The sequence below is a fragment of the Brachyistius frenatus genome, unplaced genomic scaffold, assembly GCF_029030835.1.
Source record: "Brachyistius frenatus isolate BFR_SWC_R1_liver_20210118 unplaced genomic scaffold, ASM2903083v1 Contig_94, whole genome shotgun sequence".
Classification (NCBI taxonomy): domain Eukaryota; kingdom Metazoa; phylum Chordata; class Actinopteri; family Embiotocidae; genus Brachyistius; species Brachyistius frenatus.
In genome coordinates, this window is record NW_027210693.1 from 1,282,072 (window position 1) to 1,300,051 (window position 17,980).

The 17,980-nt window shown below is 40.9% G+C and overlaps 2 protein-coding genes across 2 annotated transcripts in view; both read right to left on the reverse strand.

The window, feature by feature from the left end:
- Positions 1 to 10,882, reverse strand: part of LOC138628036 (nucleus accumbens-associated protein 2) — a 31,663-nt gene extending 20,781 nt beyond the window's left edge. The window contains exon 1 of the mRNA XM_069710770.1: positions 10,465 to 10,882. The gene's annotated coding sequence lies outside the window, so the exon portion shown is untranslated. The remainder of the gene's footprint in view (positions 1 to 10,464) is intronic.
- A 2,606-nt stretch (positions 10,883 to 13,488) lies between these two features.
- Positions 13,489 to 15,388, reverse strand: LOC138628058 (transmembrane protein 250). Its single transcript, XM_069710829.1, has 2 exons — positions 15,180 to 15,388; positions 13,489 to 14,910 (listed from the first exon to the last, which is right to left on the reverse strand). Exon 2 carries the CDS (start codon positions 14,711 to 14,713, stop codon positions 14,294 to 14,296), a length of 420 nt encoding a protein of 139 aa, XP_069566930.1. The 5' UTR covers positions 14,714 to 14,910; positions 15,180 to 15,388; the 3' UTR covers positions 13,489 to 14,293.
- Positions 15,389 to 17,980: the final 2,592 nt, after the last annotated feature.

Here is a 17,980-nt window from a genome sequence, read left to right on the forward strand (position 1 = left end):
ATGTCAGTGTTGAGCCTGCAAGTGTATAAACAATATTATCTGTGCCACTCCAAATGTTGATTCACATTGTTATGCTGATTAAACTATTTTATATGCCATAAGGCTCCTATCATCACCTGGCCGTTGAAAATCTGCAGCCTGCTTTTTGAATATTTAAGACACTTTTATCATATCGGTAACCACATGGTTTTCAGTGTCTGAACCCGAGGCACCTTTTTACACCTCGGCAAAGCAGAACAGGACAATGACATGTATCCTGTAGTGGACTGATAAAACATGATTCCAGTATGACACCAGGCTGCCAAATTCATCCTCTCCAGGGCTTTCAAATGGAAACTTGTGTTTACTTGGGAATTGGGATGGACACTAGATGCACTGAAGACCTACCTGGAACATCTGACAAGCACACTGAGGTTCAAGGTTGTTTGTTTCACATAAAAACAGAATACTATTGTACAGTCTACAATTACGCCTCTTGAGTCCTCTACCTCAGTCGTCTTGACTCTCTTTATCACAGCGCTTTAGCATAGTTGAGAAATTCCTCACCAAGCGTTGCATCTTATTAGAAATGATGGTCCTTCGTAAGGCTCTGTAACAAACACAGCATCTCATAAACATACCCTGCAGGAAAAAAACATGCGTTTCCACATGGGATACGTGATCACATGGATGATATGTCTACCACATGCTGCAACGTATAATGACAATGTGGAAAATATGCAGAAAGGTTTTCACACGGGAATCTACATGGACCTCACACATTACATTACACTTCATGTGGTTTCTCTGTGAGGGTAGGTGACTTACAATGCCAGGTCACAGAATATTTTAACTGTCATTTTACATATAGATGTGTGACTTGTGCATGGTCTGTGTCTGCATGTTTAGTCTGTTAGTGTTCGTTTCTTATGTAAAATATCTCTCTTGGGAAAGAGACCGTAATCTCAATGACACAGTTTAAATAGAAAAACTAAAAAATCAGCCTTGTGATCTTTGTTTATGAAGATTCTTCGTCAGCCGGGCCAAATGTTATCCAAAAACAAACTAGATTTGCTTTTATCATGATCAACCAAGGGGGCTACTGACTGTTGGGGAGTTTCCAGTCATTTGAACCTCAGACACCTAACTTTTTGCTGAGGGAGTTTGAAGACAATAACAGAAACAAACAAAGTTGTTGGAGAAGCGAGTTCAAAATGACTAATGTGTTAAAAAACAGAGCAAAAAAATGATATGTTGTTCTATGTATAATCATCTACCCGAGGCTTTTTGACCACCAAGATTTAAAATAAATGTCAAGTAACAGAATGACTTGCTATTCTGTAAAGTATTTAAAATTGTAGAAAACATTGTTAGAAGGACTCATACCCAGTTCTTATCCTCGTAGCTGCCGGAGCACAACTAAATCCAACGGACTAAAGGGCTTTACATGCTCAAGTCTTCTCTGATATATTATGAGAAAAAAAAATCTCTCGATTGAAGTTTAAACACCATTTAACTGCAGTCATTGATGGCTTGTTTTTTTTTTTAACTGTAAGAACCATTTCAGGATTTCAGATATGAGCATGCCTAATTGGATCCAAGATTATTTTCTTCTCAGGGTTATCGCAGGTCGGTTTTTACTTGGTGGAAACATGTGACATATTGCATGACAAACATTTCAGTGAGAAGATCTACACGTATTTGGAAAACGCTGGATGACAGCAAGAGTGTCAATCAAACAGGGGCATGCAAGGTCAGAGAAATTTAAGAAACACATAAGATTAGGTCTCTGATAGGATTGTCACACCTTCAAGTGTAGAGACAGTTTTCAATTCCTTCCCAGTAAGAGTGCTGCTGCTTTCCCCTTACAAAACATCTTTCAGTATAAAAAAAACAAAAAACATTTTTAAATCTAGCAGGAAGGCTAAATGACACAAAATGAAAACAGCCTGAATGACAAATTGTCTGGTAAAGTTTCCAGAGCATACCGACGGCGAGTAAAAGAGTGAGTGACGGGAAGAGAGTGACACAGAAGTAGAAAGGGGGGGGGGTGGATATGGAGATAATAAACATGCCATTTTGATCACTCCGCACTGTTGTTTCTGAGCTGAATGTTCTACAGTGACACGTGTGACATCAGAGCAGCCCAACATGGCTGCCAGAGGAGCCCAGTGCAATGCAAAAATGAGGACACATCTTTCAGCATCAGTGCCCCACTGTCTACAGACCGGGACACACAAACACACGCAGACAAAGACGTACAGAGGGAGCCGTGCCCACAATGACTGAGTGCCCGTGTACATTTTTCAATTAGAGCAGACAGAATGCTTTAATTCATTCTCCTGCATGAGAAAAAGAAAAACAGCACGGGGAACGAAATTCTGCTCGATATCATGATAAGGGAAGGTGAATCAAAAGCATGTCTCATGACAGGTGGTAAAGATTCTCCTGATAACAACCACGGTGTTACAACCAAATGGTATCATAAAAGATTGTTTGTTCAAGTGTACAGCAATACGTACACATTTTATTTTGAGTACTTACACCCCTCCCACCCGCTCCGACCAACCCACACACGCACACACATACTTTAGCGTGACCTAAGAATCCCCGAGTCAGCACACCACATTAAGATAGCATACGTGTGCTCAAATAACATGTCACCTTGGGTAGCCTCATCACACTGGTAACACATTGAAATGGGCTGTGGCTGACCTATGCGTACTGAGCTTGTTTACCTCCGTCTCAAAAGTCAGAAATGAGTGAACAACGTTGAAAGAGGCGGCACCCTCCCACGGCAACAACAACAACAACAACAACAACAAAAAATCCCTTCGAGTTCTCATAACGGAGGTATAAATGTGGTTTGCTCAGCTGAGGATGAGTAAATTATGATTGCTAAAACTTTTGGCAGTTTCACAAAATGAGCACAGACGCCGTTAGAAGAAAGGAGTGCTTACGTCAAACATTTCTTCAGTGCTCACAGGAACTACTCGGTTTAAATCTTCACTTACGTGACCTTAAATGCTTGTTGTTGCGTAAGCATGTGCCATGATGTCACAGTTATATCTTCCTTGACATAATAAATAAGTAAAGAAAACATCAAGTTTGGGATTTTTAAGTATCAGTCGGGTCATTTTGAATTGATAGCAAGGCTATATGTAACTACTAGTACTGCTGATGGGCTTCTTTTGAAGATATGATTTTTTTTATGTCAAAGAACTCTTGTACATTTTGTTAAAAACACTTTTAGGCATTTGCTGTCTTGCAGAGAAGTAGATGAGAAGATTGATACTCTTAAGAGTGAGGCTAGTTCTTTCCTTTTGTTTCCTGCATGAATGCTAAGCTAAACAACCAGCTGCTAACTGTAGCTTTATACTATATAGACAGATGTGAGGCGTGATGAGAAGCTTCTCATCTGACTCTCAGTAGGAAAGAAAATGAGGTTATTTCTCCACTTATTTCTTTAATACGGGTATTTAGAAACAAGTGGAGAAATTCAAACTACATCCAAGAATTACAAAATCAAACACTGTGGTGAGAATAAACCCACAAGCCAAATTTGAAAGTTTAGCATTAAAACAAGAAGGGCACATAGACAACAAATCAAAACAAGGGCCAAGACTAAAAGTCCTCCCTTCTCTAATGCAAATGTGCAACCGCAACCACGAAATGAGGTGCGATCAAAAATGTCTGAGACTGTTGCACACAAACAGAGAGCAACACAGCGATGCGCATGGAACAAGGGGAATGAATAACTCTTCAGACTACATTTTCAAAATTAGGCGGCTTGACCAGCAGGGTTTTCTTTGCCATTGGTGGTGTTGGGTACCATTAATTCATCCCCCTGGGGTCAGACTGTCAACACCGAGCTATAATTTGACTTTCTGAGGCATTTCAGGGAAAACATTCGATACAAACAACCTGAACTGTGCCGGCATTTAGTAGGCCAAATAGTCTATATCGTAATGTTAATCAAAGAGTAAAAAATAATGGACACACCCCAAAATTTCACAAGTTTTTTTTTTTTATCTTTGCCTAGTTCACACCAAGTTTCACTAAAGTTTTTTCCATAATCCAGTTGAAAACGGGTAAAAGATTGAGGGACAAAATTCAAAGCGCCTTTTCACCTTTAGCGGGGAACACAATTGCCATGTGAGCATCAGGTATGTAATGCTGTGATTTAGCAATAATTGCTAACACATGTTAGCTTCAGAAACAGAAGGGAGGGTGGGCTGTGGTGAAAACTACCCGCCTCAGATTCCTGTCTTTTTCCACTGGCCCCTACCAGCACTCTGCCAGGCTGGTAGGACATGAAGAGCACATACAGGACAGGTCACCACCACGGAGGAGGGGTCAGCTCATTTGCTTTGCTCACTTATTACCTTATGCACTAATTAGCAAGCTTTGTTTACCGGCAGGAGTCTTGAGAGAGGCTTGGAGTTTGCAGAAATTTAATTATGTACCGCACACAGCTAGAGAGCATGGAAAATTGAGGTGGGCTGCGAGGATAAATGCCATCCACAGCGCTCTCTCTCCGTCTGTCTACTTCTGTCTAAGTGTGTGTATCTCCAGGACTCTGGTGGATTTATTTATGTGTTTCTGAATGTGTGTGCTTGTGTGTGTTTAGTCATGTCTGCGTCATCCCCTGAATTATAGGTTTGACTTTCACAATAAGTCTAATGTCCTCCTCACTGAAAGTCTGCCGATCTGACAAAATAATTAAAATCAGGGTAGTGTCTTCAGTTGCAATCGAGTCTTTGCGAAGATAAGGGGAGTTTAAAGTTTGACATCCTGTAAATCAAACATACAAAGGGAGATCGCTAACTTTCCAGAATTGCTCTTGGGAGATAAGCTCTCTAAAAGGCTCTGTAGCGTTAATACATTTTTAATGGATAGATGCCAAAAATACAGTCAAATGAAGCAAAATGCCGTCGACTATGAAGTATCATTAAGTGCAAAATAAAATTTTCCATCCTGTTTGAGAATGAGATCTCATGACTGTTCCAGAGACACATCCTCGTCATACTTCTCAGCACGCCGTAATTCTCTGCTACGGCTACGTGCTTCTATTCATGCTGAAAATACTTGGAACAATCAAATGTGCACATGCTCCCTTTCTTTTTTACACTCAAGCACAAATGCACAGACATGCACAATCACACACACACACGCGCGCGCGCACACGCACACACACACACACACACACACGCACGCACACACACACACACACACACTCACACAACACAGGCACGACATTCATGCCATGTGATCTTGCTAGGCATTATGCCAACGGCCAAACATGTCACTTACCAGAAATCTCTGAGACAGAGTGAGAGAGTGAGACCGAGAGAGAGGGAAAGAGAGAGAGAGAAATTCTGCACATTTGTCAGTTTGTGAGAGCTCCTTGTCAAGTGTAAGTGCAGTACATACACAGGGAACATGAGGTTTAGCTGCTACAGTTATCTGCAATGTAGTGCGGTGTGGGGGCAGTCAATTCGGAGAAAAAAAGAGACACGTGATCTCGCAGATCTAATGTGCAATTGTTCTAAGGAACATGCCATGTTTACTGTTCATTGTCTAAATTCTTGGAAGGCTTCCTGAAAAGTGCGCAGCGAGCCAGAGCAGCCCAAATCACTTACATTTCAAGATTCCTAATAGCTTTTGCTGATCCTCTCCTTCTCTCATTTGCTCCCTTGTAATTTCTTTTTCCACTTTCCTGTATATCAGCATGTACATAAACTCTGCGTTTGTTGCACAGCAAATGACAATGAATCTGGAAAATGGGTACGTTATTATCTCTGTATGCACAGCAAACCACAGGGGAAATAACAAATAAATCAAAAGGACTGAAAAAAAAAGATGCACACCTCCATAGGCTTCATCTTATCTTCAGATCTTTCTTGTTTGGGGGAAAACAGAAGACTGGCAGAAACTACTATTGTATTACTGAATTTCCCCCATGTGGTATTAATAAAGTCTAAATCTAATCTATTAATTCATGTATTAAATAATGCTACTACTGTGTTAATAGCAAATAAATCCACCTGATTAAATATGAAATAACCAATGAAGTTGAGGAACTATAACCCGGTTTTGTGGGTTTGGCAATCACCTTTTACGTTACAAACATGTGGCATGCAAATCGTTTGGCTACAAACCAATAGTGCATCTGGCAGGTGAAGCAGCAATGCAAATCTTCATGTGACAGCTTTAGCAATGAGGTCTCACACATATGTATCAATCATTAAAAGACAACTTTATAGTTAGACAGGGAGTTTCTCTTTTTGGATTTTTCCCCTCTTCCTGACAAAACTTTGTCATCATGGATTCAGGTGGGAAATGTTAGCCTACTGTACAGCAGACAGGCCAGAGGAACATTGGTCCTTTGAACATAATCTAATTTGTTTGTAAATTCATCTTTCAGCCGGCTTCAATCTGATTTGATGTGACTCCCAATTTAACTTTGGTTTTGATAAGGAAATATGTGGACAAGGGAAGGTCTCAGTGGACTTTTCACGAGTTTTGAATTTATACCTCCATGAAGGTGTTCTGACTTCATCAGAAAATGACTAGTTGATTGTTTTAAGGGTTTAAAATGACCAATGTTTCTGTCGGCGACCTCTTGTGGCCCTATGACGTTATGAAATTATGATGCAAAGGCAGAACTCAAGTGACGTGGTATAAAGAGTGACAAAGGCCACGTAGGGACCAAGTTGGGGGAAGTTGGATGGATCAAAGAACTTGCACCCAAGAGACGGCTGTTTGTGTTCCACGTGAAAACAGAAGTCAACAACGACTGTCGTGAATGTAACCTACGTACGCAAGTTAGCTTTCGTAACGTATTTAAGGAAATACGAAAACAAACATATTTCATTCAACCCAAACCGTGACCTTTTCCTAAACCTAACCAAATCGTGACCGCGTCGCAATACTAACCGCGTGTTTATCATTGTCACCATGGCAACAAAAGTCTAGTACGCTTTTTGCTGGTACCATCCAGATCATTTTGGTAAATGAACAATTCTGTCGTTTAGGTATGGAGACATGTTAGTCTTCTGGGGGACGCTGAAAATGCTCATAGAGTATATGTAGTTTTGGGAGGAGGACATGTTGGAAAAAGGCCACAAGAGCAAACGATAAAACATTTGCATGTTGGCCAAAAAGATTTTAAAAAAACAAAACACATATGTACCTCAAAAAAGGTTGATCATTGGTTGCAGGAACACCAACACAGTGCAATCAAAATAAGTGTGGGAAATTAAATAAAATGCATCATTTTTATTTTTAACAATGGTGGCATTATATGATCTCCAGATGAAGATCCCTACTGAGTGTGTGCAGCTTAACATTCACAAGAACATTTGTTCACAGTTCACCTCACTGTTTGAATTTAATTTCCATGAACTACAACCAACAAGCCTGAACACACCAGCGGCAGCGCTTTTTTTTTTTTTTTTTTTTTTTTTATCCATCAAGGTCTTACTCAAACAGGCTCTGCACTGCCTCGGACTGATGTATGAGGATCTGATGTATGACCAGTGCCCTGTATCGCATACCATCAGCAATGACTCATCACTGTCTCAGCAACGGAAAATTATAGACCTATAAACACACTCCCCACACATTTATACAGGCATATACAGAGATAAGTGCAGCAAGCAGGGGGGGTGAGCACACACACACACACACACACAAACGCAGCAAATGAAGCAGCAACAGGGACAAAAATGTTTTTTGAATGCAGTTTAATCAACTATAGTAAATTGGTGTTTTAGATTAAATGTAATGCCATTAGCAGAAAGTTTTACTTCAAAGTATGTTGTTGTAAATTAAAGTCAGGATGAAGGTGAACACTCCTCAAATACTTGCCGTGTGACAGTTAAAATCACCATGATTTTACCATGTTTTGGCTAGTGATGGTTAATATAACCTTGTATCTCCTGCAAAGCTACAGAGGAACTTTATATAAAATAAAAATTTAAATTGTTTTTCCAACCGAGTATGTTATGTGTTGAGAAAACACCAACTCTTGTTCATTTGTGGGTCTGACAAGAAATGAGGCAATAGCCTCAGTGAGTCAAGAATCTCTCAGTGTTGGTGATTTCTCCCTCTTTCAGCCTTTTCTGTCCGTGTCTGCATCAGTTACTGTATATTTGTTGAGTCTGTGCTGCCGTTCTCTCTCCTTGACACTCCCCACTAGCACACAGCCCCGGGCCCCCTTGTGGAATGCTGTATAGCGAGAGGCCTATGGAGGAAGGGCATCCCGGGACACGACCAGAGAGCGCACACACACACACACACACACACACACACACACACACACACACATGCTAACACACTCACTGACACGCAAATACGCACACACACAGACAAATACAGCTGTTGAGAGCCATCACAACCCTTTGGCAGATGTCCAAGTCAAAGACGAGTGGTGTTGGAAGGCCTCCGTTTAGAGAAAGAGAAAAAAAAACACAAAAAAAAACATTTTTCATGTATGTTGTTTTAAACACAGAAGATAGAAACCTGGCAGGACAAAGCCACATTACCCAGTTCTGATTTCATCACAGTGGAGGTTGGGTATCATAAACTACCTTGATAAAAGCTGTCTTCATGTCGCCTTAGGGTAGGCATGTGCACTTGCATGTTAATTTGAACGTGGTACTTAAAAGTAAAATACATCTTATTATCCCCAGTGATATTTGTACATGGGAGAAGCAGAAACAGATGGGTATTAAAATGCTGGATTCAGAACTGTAAAATGTCACACGCCACGGCTTAAATGATTCATACGACTAAGAAAGGCTTTTAACTGTAGCTTTAACATCCCACCTGTGCGGCACCTGTTGGGGTCCTGGCTCTAACCTGAGTCGCCCTGGGTCGTTATCGCATGACAAAAATAAGATAATAAAAAAAAAAACATGACACTCCAACTAATAGATATTTGTCTTTTTCCACAATCATCTTGAGGACAAACACACAACTCTCCAGTGGACTAGACAATAAGATTGACAGCACGATGACAGAGACAGAGAGAGTGTGTACTGGGGGAAGAAAAGTGACAGGAAATGAAGAAAACTGCCACATACTACTTGACGGAGAGCCACACACTGCACCCATGAGGAGGAAGGTGTGTGTGTGTGTGTGTGTGTGTGTGTGTGTGTGTGTGTGTGTGTGTGTGTGTGTGTGTGTGTGTGTGTGTGTGTGTGTGTGTGTAATGCATGTATAGCCGGATGGTGTTGCAGAGTTCAGGTGAGGTAAACAGAGACACTGATGGATCTGACACTACAGCACGCAAAAATAAAAGTGGTTCAAAGCAATCAGTCTGACTTGAGTAAACGTATTCAACCTAATAACCTGATCCATATAGCCTGCCAGAAAAAAAACCCACATGAATTCCACATGTAAAAAAATAAATAAATCATGTGATCACATGTGACCACATGCAGATGTGATCGTGGACACGTGAAACATGTATGTTCCCCTTGGGAAGCATGTGGTTTTGGAACATTTTCATGGTGTCATGTGCGAAGGCCATGAAAGATTCCCACGTGAAAACTTTTCCACATATTTTCCGGAGGTTACCGTGTGTTGCATCATGTGGTAAACATGTGTCATACGTGTGGATGTGTGATCACGTGTGTCTCATATGGAAAACGTGGGAAACTCGTTGTTTTTTTTTCTGATCCTCACAGAGATTTTAACATTACATTTTGTAAATGGCCATAAATGTTGGATATTTAAAAGGCGGTGAATGTGAGTCTCGTAAATAGGGAAGATTTTAAAAACAAAACTAGAAATTTAAAGATGCAGATATCTTGAGCTAACAGTGCTGACAATTAAAATGGATGGAAAATGCTTATGAGTGAGAATTTGAGAAGCCAGTTGTGCTGGATCATATTATTACACTACACTTGTGAAATAATGTCCCTGACATCAGCAACTTCAGCTGATTTGTGAGCATTTTTTTTTCCCTTAAAGCAAAAGAGGCATCATATAGGTTTACAATGGATGCATTATGGGTGGAGAATTTGAGTTTTGACTTCATCATGACGCAAGACACCGATAACATCGTACCACTTTCACCTCTCTTAAAGCTGAAACTAATGACAACACTATTTCCTGTGGTTAAAGCGCTGCCCAACGTTATTATCAGCGTGAGAAACTAGAAATACTATCAGTGTGATTAAATTCCTGTAGTGACGCGTGGTAGACCAAAGCGAGAAATTTCACGTCGTCCTCCGCGTGAAATCCTCACATTTTCTGATATTACTTCCTAAAGTTTCGGACTCTAACTGAAGTTCAGGTGGTAGTTTTGGTCAGAAAAGGCAGTTTTTTCTGTTCGTGTCAGCGGATTGCCGGGATCTGCAGCTGGGAAACGTACCTCTAAAGAGAGAAGCGAGGGAGTAATGCATGGTAAAACCTATGCGTCATACAAATCAGGCACTGTAAATATCAAGCCGAGGGAGAGGAGGATATACTTACCCGATACGTCGCTATTCCATGAAATGCGGCTGTCAGCTGGCGCAGATGTGGCAGTCCTTCTCTTCGGATATAAAGTTTGCGGGGTGTTTCAAAAAAAAAAAAAAAAGAAAAGAAAAAAGAAAGCAGGCCCCGGTTCCCCCTCGTCTCGTCCGCTGGCTCACTCTATCACTTCAGTCCTATCTTCGCCGCTCGTCCCCCATCTCTCTATCCCACTCTCTCTTTCTCTGCCCGCTTCTGTCCCTGTGCAGGAAGTAAACGCCGCTCACATGAGCAGTATACGGACTGCAGGCAGCCTGACATCATGCACCATTCCGTATAGAGTTGGTTTTTAAAGACACAGACATTTTGGACCTGTCAGGTTACTGTAGGTACGCTGTCCTACTGTAGTCTACGCGGCAAATGGACTGTCAGCAGAGTGCTCGGTCATATCGTGCGCCTTTACGGACACATGAACTCGGTGCACTCCGCGGGGCTTAAAGGTGTAGAAGCTGTAGTTTTAACAATTCCACCGGGCGAGTTGGCCCGCTACCACCGCCGTGCACATTGGGTCATTGAAACATACCGGGGAATGTTTATAAGTAGGTCAGGGGTGCGTGGCTGAGGTCCTAAATAACATTTACATGTGTGCTTATCTCACGTGTCCTCATGCGATGACAGCCAGCCCAGGCTACACGATGCGCATGTGTGCTGTTCTGCTAAATTATAAGCGCCAACTGCTGGCGGTGTGACCTCAAGTCAACTTTTACTTTACTGCAGACATGTAATACCACAGCAGACCTACCACATCACACCGAAACCCTGCAGGAGGCTCTACTGTACATCTATCTCTTTCTGTCTGTCTCTGTCTGTCTGTCTATCTATCTATCTATCTATCTATCTATCTATCTATCTATCTATCTATCTATCTATCTATCTATCTATCTATCTATCTATCTATCTATCTATCTATCTATCTATCTATCCGTATGTATATTTCTTTTAATTTCCTCTTTCTGAATAATATTTTACAAGGCTACCTGGAATCAAATTATGATGAAATAGTCATATTTTATATTACATATGGAGGAGTATTTTCACATACTCTTAGCCCTCTCCATACTCAGAGGTGGCAAATGTATTAAAAATAGATTTGTAATACTTACTTGTAAGCAAATATTTGCTTGTGAAGAATTGTTTCTTTAATAATTTTGTTGTTGATTTCATTCTCTTGTTATGGCTTAGTTTTTGAGTTGTTGTTTTTTTATATATAGGCATATTTTTTTGTCTTGTATTTCAATGTTGTAACTCAGTGTCTCCCTCCTTTTTTGTTTTGTGACCACTCTTACAGAAAATTGTGCACACGTGAAACATGTATTTTGCACATTTTAATAGTGGAATGTGTGAAACCCATATAGATTCCCATGTGAACATTTTTCCACATTTCCCTCGTTCTATCATACATAATAACATAATATGTTGCAACATGTGTCAAACATGTGTCACACGTGTGATTAAGTTCCCCTAAATCTGTACTTAGTTCTGTAAACCAATTAAGTAAATGTATTTAGTTACTTCCCACATTTACCAATGCTTGACCACATTGGCCTCGGGCCAAATTGCTCTTCAGTTTATTAGTATCATAACAGCTTATCGTTACTTCCATTTTCCAAAAATAAATAATACAAATTTAAAAAAAAAAAAAAAAAAATCTTATTTTTAACTTCTTTCATCTCATGGTATAAAAGTATTTCCGTTTCATTCAGTTTGCTCAGTGAGTAATTCTACATTTGAGAGAAATCACGTTGTTAGTCCTCTGCTATGTCTACTTGAGTTTAATATGGTGCGTGGGGATGATGATATGGACATTTGAAGTACCCTGTACAGAAACATTCTTATAAGGATGATCATGTGTCTGTCTGCGGTGCTCGGTAATGAGTTCATAATGATCTTAAAAGTATTGTCATTAATGTTTACAAGGACATCAAAGTTATTTTGGCTCATTGTTCAGCTTAACCAGTAAAAGCTGCAAATGTTGTTGGATCTCTAATAAACAGTGGTGCCGTAATAATACAGTGGATCAAACTTGACAGAGTTCTGTAAGTGTGATGAATAAAGTTATCGTGGTATGACACACTTTGTTTTACTCTATTATGGACTGATTGATGATATGACATCCACACTTAAATGTTTTTCATAAACATCGAGTTAAAAGTTCAAGCTCTGACCTGGAATAAATAAAAAGTTGATAAATGAAAATAGCAAGTCATTCAGACTAAGCAAACAACTTCAGCTTTAAAAAGGAGAAATGAAAATGAGCGGTCAATGACTTAATCATCAAGCCTACCTAAAGACAATCCAAGCTCTCTGGTTCTCCTCTGGAGTAATTGGACTGTTAGATCGGCCCTTCTCAGAATATCAGGCATATGATGTGTTGATCCACAGAACAAAAGCTTATTGTTGCCCCGATTATCCATTTACAGCCTGAGGCCATACCGGTCTCAAGCATGTCTCCATCAGCCAACCAGCCACTGTGTTGAAAGTTCATATCTAAAGTCCGTGTTCTGGTAGTTTCCAGCCCATTTTGCTAGATTTCAATGATAAACATGGAAAGCGAAGGTGATATCTGTATACAGGATAGAAAATACAAAGTTCAAAATTCCACAATTATACCAGGCCGAGTGTTGAAAAGGGTCATTTCAGTACGTCAACCCGCTGTGCCCTCTTTAGCTCCTGTAAGCATACTTTACGCCATGTGAAAATGTGGCTATATAAGGTGATTGGGACACAGCCATTTCCATTGTTATGCTTGGCAGAAACAAGCGGGGTCTAGTTGTGGTTGGTGTTTGTGTGCTGGAGGAAGCTAAACAGAGAAGTCTGTCATGGTGGCTCTGAGACCATGTGAAGAGCGACTGACGGAACACTTGACCCAGAGCCGTCCTCAACTTGAACTGTCACACACTCTTATGACACAGCTCGAGGCCGGCCATCGTGGGCGTTAAGACATCACAGGGAACACACATTCATGCATTTTAAAAGCACGAAACCTTTCATGAACCAAGAATTTATTAAATACTTTACAAAAAATGTCAAGGTTTGTTACTCAGGACTATACAATGCCCTTTGACCTATTCTGCCCCCCCCCCCCCTACTCGTCCCACGAAACAACATTACATTACATTGACTTGTTTTGGTCACTTCACCCACCATAACTTACTGTATATGATCTTCATTTCTGTATATATTTACATAATATTGTGTTCACACACAACGAGATCTAAACAATGTGGGATCATGGTGTGCCACTGGAGCCCAACTCGAGCTATTTTGGCACAAACAGCCGTGTTGCATCACACGGCCGTGATGCACATCAGTCATAGGGTTGTGCCACTTTTCCATCGACATTCACAACTTTCACCATTGTAAACGAATGAGTTTCTGGACAAGATGCCCCTTAAAATGGGTGAAAACCGTTTACAAATGGCATGAAAAACAATAAAAAATATAGGAGACTTTGATCCTTATTGGTCCCTTTATGACTCAAGTCTGACCGTCAGGTTCTGACCGACTTCATGCATCGTTATGATATTCAGCAACCAGGTAGTTCTCTGAGTTATACAACATTTTTAAAGGACTGTACACACAGTGGCTTCAAGATCACATAGATGCTACGCAGATTCTCATTGGATTTGATGTCGCCGGAAACTAAACCAATACGATTTTATAATTTGACATCAGAAGGGTCTTTTTGACCGGAGCGGAGCGACAGAGCAGAGCTAAAAAGGTGTGTGTGTGGTTCTGGGACAGCATCTGCATCACACACATCACATTTCTCATTTCGCTTAGGACACAGCTACATGTCCACAAACACCATGAAGCACCAGCCGAGCCCCCCCACCAGAAACATGGTGATCTGCATGCTGTAGATGATCAGGTCGTTGAGCACGCCAAAGTCCAGGCGCCGGTGGCCCAGCAGAAGCAGAATGACGGACAGCTTGTACTGCAGCCGCAAGAGCACGCGGACGCTGATGTACTGCAGGAAGAAGAGCGCAGAGAGCGACACCCAGAGCAGAGAGGTCAGCAGGCTGCAGCCGAAGTAGAGCAGGAAGCGGAGGAAGCTGTACATGCAGCGGGAGCGCAGGTAGAGGTCAAAGTTGTTGTACTTGGTGCGCACCAGCTTGGACGTGTGCGTCGACCCGCAGGCCGAGTGCATGCAGGTGGTGTGGGGGCCATGGAAGCTGCGCACCCGCCGTGGGATGGGGATCAGAGGCATGGGTGGGCTACTGGAGCCCAGTGTAGCGCACAGGAGTCCTGGTTACAGGCGGGGTCCTCGGTGAGAGCTGCTTCTGGGGGGGCACTCATTTGGTTGTAGAGCTCAAGACTGGCTCTTGGAGAGGAGGGGGCAGCCCAGGACTGAGAGGTGGCTCCAGTGATCAGTCAGGTGTTCTTTATTTATAATGCAACAAGGATCTGTGAAGAAATGAAAACGTTCCTGTTAGTTTTTTTTGTGTATATTATATATTCACAGTGCACACACACCTTGTTGCAAACCTGCTGCAATAAAAAGCAGGCCTGTGCAAACAATAACAATTTTAGAGAAAGCTTTTCGCCTGTATATGAACATGAAGCTGTTGATTATTTTTGAAATGATAAAAAAAACAACAGCACGCAGCATCTTCAAACAACCTTTCATCCATATTTTGCTGTGGAAATAAATAAATGATCGTGCAGACTCTTACATGCAACACTACGTCGTCTTCCTTTTACTGCAGTTAGATTCTCAGACACGCGGGAGGAATGGATCACATTATAAACAGCTGACTGCAACATCCACAAACACACCACATTTGTTTCCCCCCTGTTTTTTTTTTTTTTTTTTTTTTTTGAAATCACGATGAACAAGCTTTAGCCAGCGGAGAAGAAGCAGCGACGGAGAGCCGGTGCGTTTACGTCCTGTCGCAAAATAAACGAGTCATCCTGCTGTGACGAGACGGCTGCCGACTTAAAGGGGAAGTGCTCCTCATCCTCTGGAGTTCAGTTTACAATGCACACTGCGGAAAGTGCTTCATAAAAACCCGTCTGCAAGCACATAATCGGCAAAGATTCCGCTATGACTGTCAAGTATGTTGTTGTGTATGAGTGACGATGGATGAAACAGTACAACACAAATAAAAACGAATCACCTGGAGTCAGGCCTGCTCACGAGGTCCGTCCTGCACCGGAAGCGAGATTTTCCCTCTTTTTTTTTTTTTTTTTCTCAAACTACAGGTGAGGTCGGTTTAACAGTCCGTTGGCCTTTATGTGACATTTCTACAACATTACATGCAGTATGTGATTAAGTCCCAGCATATATCAAAATGTGTGGATACGTTATTTGTAGTGTGAGAGAAATGTGACAACAAATACAAGATTCAGGGACTAATACGTCACAAACATTATATTTATGCAGCCTTTCTGAAGGACTCCTAACCCTCATCATGGAGGTCTGTTTGTTGGAAACTGTTCATGGAGCTGCATGATCGTTTTGGTGGTTGGTTGTGTTGCCTTTGAGCTATGTTGCAGGAGTGTGTTTCTGTTCCTACCGTTGATATAAACAGGCTGGACAAAATAATAGAAACAATAATGTCATAAAAAGCTTTGGTTTACTGCAGTATTTTTCTGAGACTGCATTCGTTTTAACCACATGTGACTGCTGAGTGTCTCATAGCAGCCAGGAAATTGAACTCGGACCTGCAGCCTGTTCTGGTTAAAAAGACATTGCAAAGGGCATGTGTGCATCTTTATTCATGTGTCTGTTAACTGAAAATCAAGGTTGGACAGTGTGTGCATGTCTGCGGAAGTCTATCAGACTCTCTCTCGCTCTCTCTGTATCACGTAACCTTCATTGGGCAGATTTATGAGTAGGCCGAAGGATTACATCTCTGCTATCTGTCAGCAAGCCAGATGGCAGCAGGTGACCATAAGTCATCATAAATGCAGGCATTATTATTAAAAAAGAAAGTTTATTACAGTTGTTGATAGTGTGCTGGGTCACTTTGCAGAGAATTTAAAGGTGTATTATGCAAAATTAGAAAAACAAACCTTATAATATTTAATCAAACATACATAAAGCTGTCAGTGAGGCTGAATATATTAATCTGTGTACTTTGCTTTCACATTGTGATTGAGTTCAGTAATGAAGCCCATAGCATGGCAATTTGAGTGGCAGCCAAAATCTGAAGTCAGCTCTGGCCATCCAATTTTTTTAGCTGTATTTATTAGATTGGAAAGTATTGTTTTTTTTTCTGTGACCACAAGAGAGTGCTCCTTGTCACTGAGTGTCTTCAAAGAGCTTTTCATTATGGATTCGTAGTGCTTCACTTCACACTCAACTGAACATCTTTCAACTCAAAAAATGACCTAAGATCACACTTGCATGTATCAGTGGGCTCTTATTTCCATAGGTTTGCCCAGTATCATGTCATAAATACACACACAGTCTCACTCCAAGGTGCCATAGTGCCCTGAGATGAACTCCTGCAGTAGTTGCCTTCATATTGAATCCTTATTCACAAATAATCAGGTCATCATGTCTTCATTTATTCTCATTAAAAAGAAAATGTCTTTCACCTCGAGCTACATCTGTTCTGGGCTAGAAAGTGTTTGCTGGCCAGAGGCAACTGGCTGCAGCCTTTAGATCCACAAGCAGCTTTCTGTATTCAGAGTGTTGTAGACAGTATTACTGAATCATTAATTTACATAAATGGCTTCATTTTCTGAGGGAAGGATTTCTGTTAAAAGGTCCTTAAAAGCTCAGGGTCATGACAGTGCATGAGTTGAATTTATTGGCAGTGCTGCTTTCACAGCTGTATTTCATCATCATTTGCTCACATAATCGTATTGCCTGTGTATAAACTTTATTGTTGGGTAAGCAATGCCATTAATGTAAGAAAAAAAACCTTTAAGCAAAAAACAACCTTGAACATTAATTTTAGCTGCTAAATGACTCGATACCTCATCCATATGTTATTCAGGTTAAAGTAAATGCTGAAAATCCATCTTTATCTCATTTTGTCAAAACGTGTTCATGGACTAGTAGTTTGTATTGTCACAGTTCAAACAGTAGTTTATCTGGAGATATCAACTGGGATTTTTGAAACTGTTTTGTGTATTTTTTGGTGGTGGATACCAAGGAAGGTGCTTGGATCCCGGCATAACTGCTTGCAACTCCTGGTAAGAAATATTGTTTAAAAAAAAAAAAGAAATACAAGTGGTTTTAAACACTTTCAAACTTTATATCTAACAACTGTCTTGAAGGCAGAAGCTGCCTTAGAATTTTAAACTCACAAAATTCTTCCCTGTACTGTAGATCACTGACTTATCTCGCCCGTTTTGTCAGTAACTTGATTCAGCCACTTTCTTTCAGCAGCAATCTTTTTTTCTATCCCCGCTCTGAATTGGATTTTTGAATCTTTGGTTCACTTTGGGACCAAAACCTGCTGCACGGGGTTGTTGAACCTACTTGTCCCAAATGAACTGATTCCACTTGGCAAGAAACTTT